At 43.4% G+C, this 14,149-nt stretch overlaps 1 protein-coding gene across 3 annotated transcripts in view; it reads right to left on the bottom strand.

Annotated features, from left to right (window-relative positions):
- Nucleotides 1-1,017: 1,017 nt before the first annotated feature.
- Nucleotides 1,018-14,149, bottom strand: part of LOC147902779 (putative polyamine transporter At1g31820) — a 31,400-nt gene continuing 18,268 nt past the window's right edge. For 2 of the 3 annotated variants that reach the window (XM_087373638.1, XM_087373640.1), the window contains 6 exons: nucleotides 11,678-11,882; nucleotides 11,468-11,569; nucleotides 10,803-10,916; nucleotides 8,646-8,769; nucleotides 2,139-2,219; nucleotides 1,018-2,010 (listed from right to left, as the gene is read on the bottom strand). In XM_087373638.1, coding sequence (XP_087229764.1) covers nucleotides 1,649-2,010; nucleotides 2,139-2,219; nucleotides 8,646-8,769; nucleotides 10,803-10,916; nucleotides 11,468-11,569; nucleotides 11,678-11,882 — 988 coding nt within the window. In that variant the 3' untranslated portion in view covers nucleotides 1,018-1,648. The remainder of the gene's footprint in view (nucleotides 2,011-2,138; nucleotides 2,220-8,645; nucleotides 8,770-10,802; nucleotides 10,917-11,467; nucleotides 11,570-11,677; nucleotides 11,883-14,149) is intronic. The other variant, XM_087373639.1, reaches the window with a different exon arrangement.

Below are 14,149 nucleotides of genomic sequence, written 5' to 3'. Positions count from 1 at the left end.
ATGAGGTAAATAGCCGATTGCTTCAAATGAAATCGAAAGCTAACGGAATTCAAAGCTGAAACTAGATCTGAATCAGAATGCCCATTCACCAATCCTTTCTTCTTTCACTCTGTGTACTTGGTCGAATGGCGCTCTCTGCTACGTGCGTGAGAGACACTATAAGAGAGCGAGTGAGTGCATGCATGCGTGTTGTTGAGCGAAGGAAGATAGCTTGAAAGGAAGCTCAAAGATCTGAGAGACGTGAGTGGCGGTCATTCACATGGAAACGAAGGTTCTGCGATAGATCTTCTTTAACCCAAAGCTAGAGCTCCTCCAGCGTGTAAACTTGAAGCAGTGATAACTTCATCATGCAAGCTCGGATTGAAAAACGGCTTGGTTGGACCGCCTATATAACATCTCATTGCGAAGGTGTTTGGGTGAGTCATGAGCATGTTTGCGTTTGAGGCCTGTTAGAATAAATAGCCTGTACAAGGGGCATATACATACTTTAGTGGGGCATCGGAGGCTACATATTGGCTGAGTTTACCTACCCATCCGCACACAGGCATTTTCAATGCATACAAGTGCAGTTTTCGAAGCTAAACCTGAACATGAGCATAATCTGAATTTCAGACAAGGCAGGGCTTGTGCTCGAGTTCAACAGTTTTAGGAGAAAAAGCGTGCCACCTCTCTAAGCATGTATTGCTTGATACATGTCAGTGGGAGAAACGCTAAGGTGGAACTTGAAGCATTGTGCTTTGAAACACGCATCATTCAACATGCTCACTTTCAATCTCCTTTTTTTGCTCATTAGAATGTACATGCATCAAAGTATATGTTGCATACATCATGACAGTATTTTAACAAAAATACATTAGATTTAATGTGGTGAAAAAAGCGTGTCAACTAACAACGCAGATCCACAAGAAACCCCATATTACCTATACAATTGTCTTATTAATATATTTCTGAGATGTCAATGCAGACACTTGCCAACATTTAGTGTCATACTCCGCAGTGTCTTCAGATAAGGATTTCTTGATGCTAACTTCCCAGGGTTTACCTGATGTATTGATACTGTGGCAGAAACCTTAAGGTTGATGGTGTAGTGGCCAAAACTCTGTAAGCAAGAGATATAATAACAATAGAGCTTTAGTGCAATGCATCTCAAGATTTGTTTTTGTTGAATATGGCAAAATACAAGGGGGGATGGATTCAAAAACAGACTCATGCATAGCACGAGTCTTCACAAGGATGGAACGTGCAAGGAGAACTGTTTCATTCTATTCAGCAGCAACGATAGATCAAGGGTCCCTGCACCTCAAGGAGATTCAGAGTGGAAGCTGTATTTCATCGTGAGCTGTTGCTTGAACCCCAATTTCTTAGCAGGATCCTCTTGAGAGCAACCGCCACCTTCAGTTTAAATCTGGAGGATTACGCTTTGCAGTCTCCGCTAAAAGCTCACCTTTGTGTCACAGGCACAAAGATTGCACTAGAAGGAAATAAATATGTTGTTCCCTGTAAAAGATCAGAACAGAACTTCGAGCAAGAGCTGTGCAACACACAAACTCTTATGTTTCATCGGTCTCCGATGTGGATGTTCTCAGTAGCCTGATTTTGCATAAGTACAACACTCTTGACAGGTCTTCCAGAAAAATATTGGTAAGGGCTACTTATCGGAGAAACTATTACTGCTGCTGCACTTTGCTAGGCGGTGCAGTTTAAACTCTGAGATTATCTCCGTTTCCAGCTGATTAGTATGGCGCTCACATACACCCAAGTTGATGTCTCGCGCTGGAATAGTACCTAATTCAATGCAAGCATTGTTTGAAGGTCCATGTGCAGGTATGCAAGATCCATTGGATGGTGATGCCTTGAATTCTTTGGCAACTACAAAGTCTATCCAGTGTTGCATTCTATCTATATTTTGTTGCACACGCACAATGCGCTGCTGAACCACTTCTTCCGCTTTTTTGCCATATTGTGGTAAAAGCTCTTTTATAATGTAACCAAAAACTGCTGCAACCACTCCTGCAAATTTTGAACATATGCAACAACAAGAGATAATTTCACATACCTCACCTGAATGAGAGAGAGCATAACCTTTAACCAGGGTTGAAATGGTGGTGGTTTAGATTTTTGAAGGTAAGTGTGCATACCAATAAGACCAACAACTTGCGAGTGATTTGATGCAAAGTATAGCATGCTCAAGCAGAATCCTATAGGGACCAGTGTCATAGCTGCACAACAGAACATTTGGTGCCAATCAAAGGGTCACATCAATGTTCACAATAAGAAGGAAACACAATACATTACAATTCAATCCTGCAAAAGCATTCCAGTGAAAGGGAAAGGAGCAGATATTGTGAACCTGACAATTATATCCAGATGTTTCTGCACTACAACAGCAGCCTCATTATTCAATTTTGGGATTGCTTGAATTCAATGTGTTGAGTGATGAGGGGCAGAAACTAAGCAAAACTAGGGGGTGTTACTATCCTTTGAAGGGACCCTTCAAAGGCTGAATGGCCTCTGCCTTGAGAAAAAGCATGGAGCCGTGTGTTTGAGTTACACACAGAGCATCATCCCCCTGATTGTACGATATCATTTCTCAGTTGGTGAATTGCCCCCACTGCTTCAAGAAAGAATTTGTTTAACTCAAAGAGATGGTCCATATCTGATTGCATAGGTGCATGAACATGCGCATTTAGGGCGGGTTCACACCACCCCGCCGCCCATCAAAAGTGGAGGGCACATTCATAGGCTTACTTGGTCCAATACGTGGAGGAAAGAAAATGGTGTCTGGCCGCCCAAGGAGTTGGGCGAGAAAATAAACAAGACCGAAATGACCAATCATCCTTTCTTGCATTAATGCGGCAGCCTTTATTTAAATCATAATCACCTGGTAGTTTGAACCACCACACCCACCCGCCCATCTTCTCTGCATTTTCTTCCTCCATGGCCGGGCAGGGTTGCAGAAAAACAGTTATCCAGGTCATTGTAAATCAGACATGTGGCTATCCCATAGAGCCTGATGGGTCTCCACTCGACACTAACAAAGAATCTCATTTCGTTTCATCACCTCCTTTAGTCCCGTTCCTCTCCTCTTGACATCGCCAAGCAGTGAATACTCCATCCTTGTCTTCCCGTCTCATTCTTATAATGCCCCTCTGCCCACAATAACTTGTGCACATACTGCAGAGGGGATAATGTGGACCCCCTCTTCCTCGCCTCTCCTTACGATTCATGATATCCTCCACCGTTTACACCTCTCATTGCTTTTACTATGTTCATGATATCCTCCATCGTTTACACCTCTCAGCATCGCTTTTATTATGTACACCCACTCTCGTGTAGCTGTTATATCTATCTTCCCTGCCCCTAGCCTCACCCTGGTCCAACTTCTGTTGGATGAGCCAGCATCCCCCCAACTGGCTCCTCAAAAACAAGTAAACAAAAGATGCAAGAAAAGTTTCCCAGATCCTCCACACCACCTCTCCTTTTCTCTACCCTCTCTCACTTTTCTCTTTTCTACCTTGCATGGCCTAAGGCATATAGCTTACAGTTATTCTCACCAACATAAGGGCTCCAACAAAGCAGCCCACCTCCTCAACACCAAAGAAAAAGGCTTTGATGGATTCAAGAACAAGACCTCATATTTTTCTTGCAAAGAGTACAGATGTGGACCATGAGGGAATTAGCAGCAAGATCAAAACCTTGTAGCAAGCCACTCTTCCTGGGTGGACCCTTTCCCTAAAGTCAAGTGAGTGGTTCCAATGACTTTGTACACAGGTGGCCTAGTCACCAGATCCCAAGTTCTGTTTTGGATTGTTTGAGTCCATCTCAATCCTCACATCCTCAGGATTCCCCTCCACTTCTTCAAATGACTTTGGTTCATGAATGTTGATCATATTGGCTCTCTGATTCAAGTCCATCATTGATAACCCTTTGTAGATGGGCTTTCTGTATATGGGAATCCATTCTGTTTCAATCATAAAGATCTACAAGCTTGATCAAGCTTGTAGAAGCTAGGATTTGCAAATGAAGAAGTGTTTCTTAGCACTCTATCCCTATTACCTGGGGAGAGCTCTTCGGAGTTCAGTCATAGTCTTCTGCAGGCTACAGATTGCACGTTTCTCTGAAGAAACGACTCTGTGAACTCCATATTTCTGGATAGATTAAAGATTGTCATATCGCACATCCTGATCCCCTCAGAATAACCTGCTCTTCTTCATGGGGGAAAAGTCTCCATATGATAATATTATCCTTGGGAGGACAGGGTGTGCAATTTGGCTAGACTATTGGTGGGGTTCAGATCCAGGGACTTATAAACATTCAGTTTCAGATTAGCCGGTGGTCTTGATGTATGCGGCACTTTAAGAGCTGCCAATGAATGCCCAGGCTTCTTAAGAACTAAGATCCTGGAATTTCTTCTTTTCTAAGAGCAGGACATGAGATGGAATTGTAATCCAGCTTAGTGCTTTTCGCTCAAGCTAGAGATGCCCCTTAATAACTGGAATTCCCTATCTTTATGTACACGTACAAATTTGTGAAGTGGAAGTAGTTAAATCTTGAACTGTACACAGAGAAACCCGGCCTGAGCAGCAAGGAGGGCAGTTTGTGTGAGATACGAACAGCTACAAGAGGCTGTAATGTTAAAAAGCAAGGGAAATGAAGAAACCTCAAGGGAAGCGGCAGTAGCATGGCGTGTCCCATAGTAGATCTCATGAGTCTAGACTTGGGTTTGTTGACCTCGTGTATGAAGAGTGCATTACATCTCTGGTCAGGGTACTCGTATTGTTGTACCAGTGGATAAGACGGCAGTGATACCTCCGTCGAATCTCATAGTATCTAGGACATCATACCAGGACATGCTCTTCTTTCTCCACCTCATGTGTGTCACAAAGTGTACAGAGCTTCAAGTCTGTGTGGTGATGAATCCATCCCTGCTCAGATGAAGGAAATTCTCTCAGTAGAAGGCCATCTTGGTCATGAGTGACTGCAAGCAAGAGATCCATGTTCGATGGATGTATGCCTGCCATACATCGTCCTAGATGATCTGCTGAATCTCCTAGCTGCATCTTCTGTCGAAACATGCATATAGAATCAAACTTGTGCTGGATGAATTTGTAACTCATCAACACTAGGACTACATTTTCATGTCTCCGTCACACTTCATGACAACCATCTCCATCACGGGGATCTTTGTCCTTTGGACAATCCTTCCACTTGTGCAGTTGACTTTAGGCTGCCTCCTTTTGCTCATTTGAAGTCCTTTTCTATTTTCAATTACTCTTGTATTGTTCTTTAAAGGTATATGAGCTCTTTTCTTATTCACTTTAAAATCTTTCCAGACACGATCATGGTATGTTGCCTGTACTTCAATCGACACTTAATACCGCCACCTTCTTGCTGTCAACCATAGGCTTGCACTCTCATTTTTGTTGAAAGGGCCCCGGGGCATAATGATGTCCGCCTCATACGTTAAACTCTTGAAACTGCAAACAGCTCGACGACAACAACCAATCGCCTGGGGATCTTGCATGCATTGCTTTGAGCCCACTAGCCATGCGCAAGGCCCTCCTCTTAGAGCTCCTCATCAAGAGCATTATGGGCAGTGTGCTGCTCTGCCATGCGACATACATAACTACCTCAATGGCCTCATCCTCTTCCTCACCATGAGGCACAACCACCCTGGTACAGGAACAACCACATTCTCTTGACCAAGTCACCAAGGACCCCCCAATGCAATCTTTGACCCACATAACTCAATCAAACAACACAAAACCCTTACATCAAATAATTAAATTTATGTAAAAGTCTTGCATTTATGTCAAAGCGTCCCTTAAAATTCATTGTTGACCAACCCATCGAGGTCACGTTACATTCAAACTCAAATGTAACATAGTCTTGTCACATGATATCTAATGCAATGCATAAATCTAGACTACTTCTGTCTGTGGATGTGTAATCCCTCACTAAAGAGATTCCCCTCAACATTAATCAAGTGTTTACAATATCTACTCATGCTGCTGGTGATATTTCTCAAATAGAACTTTTACTCAGGAACCTCACACTAGTTACTACCAAACCTTTTCGTATCCAATTGGTTCTGAGCCAGTTTTCTAAGAAGGCAGCAGGTGGTCTAGGTCCCGGTAGAAAACCTATAAGGGCATGTGTGGATAACCAGTGAATGGATTTATCTAGCCTATCCTCGTCAAGGAAAGCGGCTACTTACCTTTTGCAAATGAGCTCTCTTCATTGGCCTGCTCCACTTTCTCCTGTTGGGATTTCAGATTTTGTTTGAGCTTTAGCACTTGTTTCAGCGCCTCTCTTGTCTGTGCCTCCTTATGAACGCTCTGACTTGTCGACTCCTGGGCTCCCCTCGGGTGTACCTGCTCCAAAGGTGGAGAAATGGAAATCTATGCATGCTGGGGGGTCTCTTCCGACCCTCTGGCTTCCACCGGCAAAGCTAGATGACTTTGTTCGAAAGGTGGGGTAAAGAGGCCCCCCTTGAAATCTTGTACCACGCCCGAGTACGAGGGCCATGACATCTTGACTGCGGTGCTTCTTCCTTCTTCCTGGTCGTTTGCGCTCCTTATTGGAATCCGCTCTCCTCCAAGTATGCGGCGTTCAAACAGTTGCTCTTCTCCATCGTCGAAATCCTTCTGTCCAAGGAGAGGTGGGAAGTTCAAATGTGAGAAGAGTTCTCTGCTCTATGTGAAGCTTGTAAAACGAAATTTGCTTTCATCAGCCAACGTTTTAGGTGCAAAGCTGATGGAACTGTAGATTGCATCACAAAGATCTTCATGCACACGAGTAGTCCCATCAGTCAACGTCAAGTTCACTGGATTCAAAGTCTGACTAGATTTGGTGGCTGAGGCTAGGCTGGAGGGAAGCTCAGTCCCTCCAGAATCCACCTCCATCTCCTCACCGTCAAATATTTCGGTCTACATAAACCTATAATTCCAAGCAAACTTTTCTTCACATCAATATTAGTTGACACAAAAATAGTGATCTGGTACAACAACAAAGATAAAAAGCCACTAAGGGCCTCCCTCCTAGCTGTTCCCTAGGAGAGACTAGCAGATGCTAAAAGGATACTTGTGCAGCTCATACACTTGATTAAAATCTTACCACAAACTTAGTAATGCACTATCTTATGTTTAGAGGCTTCAAGACAAATATATATTGACAAGTAATGATTTGTAAATTAGATGTTCAATAATGTGGAGCTCAACCTAAGCTCCCATGCCTGCTAGCCACCCCACCACCCCTCAAATTGCCTCCCCTTGCTTCACTCTCTCCCTTCCACCTTCCTCTACCTCTCCCACCCCTCCTCGGCGGTGCCTTCTCCCATCCCTTCTCCCCCCCCTTCCCCCCCTTGTTTCCAATCTGTTCTTCCCCTGTTCTGCTGCATTCCTTCTTTTTCCAACAAATGGTTGGCTTTATACCCCTACCAGCAGTCCTAAGGCAACCCTTGCACCTTGCTTTGTCAGCTTGTCCAGAGCCACTATGGGCTGTCTGATGTCCCATTACATGCCTTGCTCTGTTGATGGCCCCTCCCATGCTCTTCTTCTCCCTCATCCTCCCATAAGGATGGACCTTGCCTACTTTGACAGTTGGATTGGCATCCCAAGGAAAGGAGGGATCCGTATTGGCCTTAAGGCCCTCCTTCAGTCCCCCTACTATCTCTTCCTACATTCTGGGCTTAGCCCCCCTTGGCATTTTTGGGTTTTTCTCCAATCTTTGCCACTTCAACATGTTTGACCAGATGGTTTATAGGTATGCTCAGACACGCAGATGGTTTGCATGCTTGGGAATACATATCCACAGATTGCCACTATTTGAGTATGGCCTTGAGGCTCCATCCATTCCGCTCATCTGTCAGTAGGTGAACCATGTTAGCAAAGAGGATTTCTTGCAGCTCCACACATACAGGACCTGGTTAGCACCTACACAACTCTCGGCGAGACTCACCTTCTCTAGAGATCACTGCTTATGGATCTCAGACGAGGGGTTCATTGAACCATTGCACTACGCCCAGATTTTGGGGTTCTCCCCTTTGAACAGATCTTGGCACGTCATCATGTTGTGCCTGCCCTTTGTTGACGGTGTATCCCCACGAGAGACTATGACTCATCTCGTTTGGCATTGCTTTGACTCTCGTGAATTTTTGTTGTTTCTGTAGCAATTTCTACAGGCACGCTTTTTCACTGCTTGCTGTGGCAAGCATTTCAATTTGTTTGGGGTCCATCCTATCAGGCAGGGGTATTATCTCTTCTACTCTTGGGTTCAGTATTGGGCACTATGGACTCTATGGAGGAATTGAAACCATAGGGTCTTTGGTGACCCCGTCTCTTGCCAAGTACTCCTTTTTCCGGGCATCCTTACAGCAATCGTTTTTTGATTGTCTACAGGCTCGGGATATTGATTATCCTGCTTACTTGTCTTATATTGACATCTTTTGACATGTTGTAGCTCAGAGTCCCATTTTTGGGGACTGATTTTAAGCAATACAGTTTTCACCTCCCCCCTCCCGCCCCCTCAAAAAATAAAATAAAATGTGTGTGTGTGTGTGTTTTTTTTGTGGGGGGTGGTGTTGGAGAGCATTTGCCAGATAGTCTTACATATGTGAGAATAATACAAATGAAGATATATACTACCTGCAAGGACTGTTTGAGGCATTGGGATACAAAATGGCCGGAAAGCGTCTGGCTCAGTGAAACGTAGTTGAACCAGAGCACCAAACTTTAGCATGGTTGAAAGTGCATAGAACAACATGTCTGCCTACAATGCCAATTGGAAAAGTATCTGTAAATAAACTAGCATCTCAAGATTGAATTGTGAGCATCACATGAGCACCAAAATCTAGCATGGTCGAAACTGTATAAAATAAGGTATTTGACTACAATGCTAATGGACCAATGGCAAAAGCATTCATCAATAAACCAGCACCAAGAAGAAAGTACTACTACATTTAAATCGTGAGCTTCAAATGTAGACTTGAAACACATTGAACCAAGTACGTATTAAAATAATAATCAAGTTTGCTAATGCATTAATTTAGAAGAAATTTTATGTAAGCTTCTCAATAGAAAGACTTTTATTCAAATTCCATGTCGGTAGAGTGATTCACTAGGATTGTCAAAAGATTGCTGTACAGATCAATTACAGCTTTGTTTGGGCTTCACTGAATGTGACACCAACTACTCCATTGCCCATAATCGTTAAAGCTTCAGCTTAAACAACCCTCAGCCAGCACTATTGACTAATATGTTGTCTACACCCTTGTCTGATACCCTTGTCTGATCTATATGTTGTACATAATTAGCATTAAAATATTCCTTATTCTCATGAGACTTTATATCTTATCCCATGGACCTGATGCAAGCTAGGGACCAAGGAATGCATTTCCCAAAGAGGCTACAATCATCTTTCCTAATCGAATAGCCATCAAATTTTACTACTCACAAGATTCTGAAACGTGCCATGCTCTCTAATCCATGCAGTCTGTCGGCCTTTTTCCCTAAATTGCAGCAGATTGGATATCACGACAAACTGCACAGAAGAACTTAAAAGGCCAATTGTGCTCACCATCCAGCAAAGATTGTGCTTTGCTTCCAGCGGCCAAACATCATCAGAATTAACCATCCAGTATTTTTCTTTTTTACTTTGCACCTTGTTGATAAAGCTAACCAATGCTGAATGTATTGCTTTTCAACCAGGGTTTCTGTAATACTTGTATCTGCTTACTAATTATACATATGACTTTCCATAAACCCACTTTAATGATCATGAAGCTTATTGTCTGAGGTCATGTGTTCAATGCTCTTCTCAAAATATTACAAGTGGCCTAACTGAACGGTCATGCATGTAAATGTTAAGAACTTCACATTTGGCCCCAAGATCAGGTTTAAATCCCATGCTACCAATCTATCAACCAAAACAAAGGGTATTTAATATGCCCAACAGACTACTAAATACCAAGGCTCTGTTCTATCAGTTCTGATTAGCAACAATGGAGTCACAATTCAGCTAGCACATCTCGTTTGACCAAGGATGGCTCACGATCCCAACAAAAATGTGCAAATCATCTTTCTGAAATAATCAAGATCCTTGGAGACTTTGAAATTGTTGTTGCGCCACGTCCTGTCCAGGACTGTTCTACTTTTTCGAGTCAACCCTCACATGACAATGAGCGACCTTGCTAATGACTTAACTTTCTTTGCAACATGCACATGAAACAGATGTTCTTCAAAGATACGATCATACATGGATAGGCTTAATTTCGATATAATGCACTTATTTTGCTATAATGTCATCCTCGGGCAGGGCAGACTACCATGGCACTCTGTCTCTATGGACTTTTCCTCATAGAAGGACTAGCAAGTGAGGGCTCACACAGAGGTTACCATCACCCAACTTTATCTGAGGGTTTGGAGGCAGCACAAGGGTCACTAGAGAAGCAAGTGGCCCATCTGAGAGAGGGGAAAGTGGATAGGTTGGAGGAGATCTAAGGCTTGCCAAACCTGAAACAAGAAGTACGATCATCGCACTCAAGGTGCAGCTGAAGACTGTCCACAAGCCTTGCATGTGTGGCATTGATCGGAGACTTGGGTCGAGTAGGCCCTGGCAATGTGCAGTACCCCTCAGTGCAAACTTTCTTTTTGTCAAATCCCAGATTATTCCTGTGCTTGACATAGGTTTATTTTTGCTAATGATTAATCTGTACTTCTCCTTCTAAAGACAGACCTCTAATAGGATATATCGCAATCCAGAGCTTTTAATACCATACAATAGCTCAATATTAGTTCACAAACCTCTGCCAGAGAGTAAAAGTTGAACTCCGCAAGCACAAGCGTCAGACTGGAAGTAGCTAGAATGGCTATCCATGGTGTTCCGAAGCGAGGATGCAGCCATGTGAACATTGGTACCTGCTAGGTATTTTTCCTGAGGATCAATACATCTGGTATTTGACTCATCACTTGAACCCTCTTAATAATAATTCAATTACCACACACAAAATTTCCATAAACACGCAATAGCTTTCATGAAAATAGCTTATACAAGATTCATGACTTCTCATCTTTCAGTTTTCTATTAGAATAAGTTTTGGTATTTCCTCTTTCCAAAACATAAATGCATAAATTCCCTGTTTTCTCAGGCCAGATTGGTGGTTCATTCTGGCTGTTCATTTTTCACTTGCATGTATACTCTCATTTGTAATACATAGCAGTACATTTTATTTAAAGAATCATATCCCACAACACGAAAGATAGTTCTTCTTCATCACATTGTTGTAAGACTTCCAAGTACAAGTTTGAAACAAATATTCAAGGAGTACATTGATGAATAAAGATAACCTCCATTCAAGGGAGAAAAGCTAAAAGAGGGTCATTAAAAATATATATTGTTTCAAATCAATTTTAAAAATTCTTGTATCTGCTTAACACAAGGTTTGAAGCAGTTGAATGAAATACACCACCTGTTCTACAAGGGCCATTCCATATACTATACGGGAATTGATACAAATCCTGGTCACAAGAAGGCCCACTGCACTAAGCACTTCAGATAATCCCATCCAAATCTGTCAAAATGTTTTGAAAAGGCTGTTAATATTTTTGAATACAAAACACAAGCAAAGATGCAGTTCAAACCCTTGTGACTCCTTTTCGCATCAATACAAGACCCATACCTGCAAAGGATGTCCACCAATGAGTTTTGCAGCTCTCATATAAGTTCCACTCTCCCATTCTTTGTAGTCTGGTAAAACACTTACTCCAATTAAAGTGGGTAGACCATATACAGCAAGAATAAGTAGAACGCTTGCAGCCAATGCCCAGGGGTAGGAGCTGGCAGGGCTTTGAACTTCAGAGGCAATGTTCCCCACTCCATCAAACCTGATACATTAGCAATACTTTGTTCAACACAGACTTATTAAAGCTACTACATTCTCACAAAATTCCTTTATTATTGCCCATCAAGAGCACTACTATAACCCAGCTTCATTCTTGTCATCATCAAAACTGCTTACAACTGAGTGAGAAGCACATTTTATTTGTCACCTTTTCTATATAGTTGTAGCCAAAATAAAAGAACATAATAGTGGCTCCACTTGCTCCTTAGATGGCCCTCTCCATTATCAATCCCTCCCCCTTGCTGCCCCCCACAGATCAATATTCCAACTTTCCAATTTGGTCCTCTCCCATCTTTCCTTAGCCTTACTACTCACATCGGACCCCTTTGGAGGCTGTATTTGGTAGTATTTTCGTCTTCCCCATCCATTCTTGAATGCTGTACCACTGCCCATTCTCTGTACTATTTTGCTGCTGGAAATCTCATGCCCATCTCTACGACCATTTCACTCGTGTTATGACTCTCAGTTAGAGTTGCACCATTTGCAAGGGTCATTACGTTTGAAATACATCAGGCACAAGACTTTAAGACCCATCGGATTTTAAGAGTCACGTGAGCTTTATTTTTTGTAGCAGAGAGAGGTAGTGTTGACATATCAACAGACATGCATATATATCCATAGGAACACAATTCACATGAGCATTACATGAGAAATGAGCATTAATGAGAAATAGAATACTTATACAAGCTGTCAGACTCTAGAAGATGAGGAAAACAAAGAAATAACTATTCGTTGATGACCTCAGAGGTCATGTCTACCAGCAACAGCGTCTTTGGATGCACACAAGCCTTACTATTCTAAAGTATGTGTCTCTATCTAGAAAGATGTAATTTTCTCCAAGAACATGGCTCTAGTAGTCATGGCAAGACACACTTTTTGAGGTTTGTAGGCTGATCCACTATCTTTTAGATAGGCTTGGATATATTCTCTTACATCTAGCCCTCTTCAGACTCAATCGAGCTAGGGTATTAAACTTTTGGGGCTTATTGTTTCTCCTTGCAAGCGGTGCCAAAATATTGTCCTACCTACAGTGGGGAATTCTCTCCCTGTCACCCTAGTCGAGACTATACACTCTTTGGAGCCAGTAGGACATTTACTGAGCAGAGAAAGGAGCTCCTGTGTGCTACTCATTGCTTGAGAAGCTTTGAGTGATGTGAGAAAATGCATATCAAGGGACTTGAGAGAGAAAGTTTTCAAAACTAGTCAATAAGGCTGTTTACACACCGCCAAAGGGTGCCCAAAGTGTGGGCACCCAAAAACATTCATGGGCGGGTTGGAATGGGCACCCCCGTTACACACCCACTGCCCATTGTGAGATCATTAAAAAATGGGTGCCCACGGATGGGCACCCCTTTTACACACCGCCCAAGTACAAACCCCTCTTGTAAAAATGAGGGCCCGGATGGGTGTGGAGCTGGGGGACCCAAATCGTGATGGTGATTGGCTGAATCCAGCCCTGCCCATCGGTGGGCAGCCAAGCTTGGCTGCCCAAGGAAGGCCTTTCTCAGGGCATGACGTGGACTCCATGTCGGATTAAAAGGTCTAAGCTTGGGCACTGTATGTGTAAAGAGGTGCCTGCCCAAACCTCAAATGGTGGCTTTTTATTGGTCCAAACCGGCGCCCAACGTTGGGCGCCCTTTGGTGTGTAAAGGGCCTAAGCTTGGGCACAGTATGTGTAAAGAGGTCCCCGCCCAAACCTCAAATGGTGGCTTCTTATTGGTCCAAACGGCCGCCCAAACGTTGGGCGCCCTTTGGTGTGTAAAGGGCCTAAGGTGGAAAAAGTGGCAAGATAGTGGATAACAGTGCCAAATGTAGGTTGTAAGGGTTACATGGAAGGTTATAAAGCTTGAAAGCTAAAAGAGAGATTGTGGTAGCCTCGCCTTTGGTCGTTTCGCAGATCCGCCCCTTTTGCCGGTCGCGACAGCTAGTTGCTGCATTTTAGAACTTGAGAGCTGCCCGTGGTGCTCCTTCTCAGGTCGCGGGTGTGCGTTCTCTAGGCGCCTCAAGTCGCAAGGCTGCTCTGTTGCTGTTCTTACAGCACGGTGTGTTTTCGGCAGCAGCATATTGGGTCGCGACTGCCTTGTGGGCAGCCTCTTGCAGCCCGGGCATCCTAGTGGTAACGAGCCTCAGCGGGAGCCTCTCTAGAACTCCCCCTAGGCCACCTCTGTGGTGGCATACCTCTTCTTCAGGGCGGTTTTGCAGGCCATCTGGTGTTCTCGACCAGTGTGCTCTCCTTCAGAGGAGCAGCTC

Source organism: Dipteris shenzhenensis, chromosome 4 (assembly GCF_047967505.1).
Source record: "Dipteris shenzhenensis isolate YYH24624 ecotype China chromosome 4, Dip_SZ_1.0, whole genome shotgun sequence".
Classification (NCBI taxonomy): domain Eukaryota; kingdom Viridiplantae; phylum Streptophyta; class Polypodiopsida; order Gleicheniales; family Dipteridaceae; genus Dipteris; species Dipteris shenzhenensis.
This window is presented reverse-complemented; position numbering and strand designations above follow the sequence as displayed.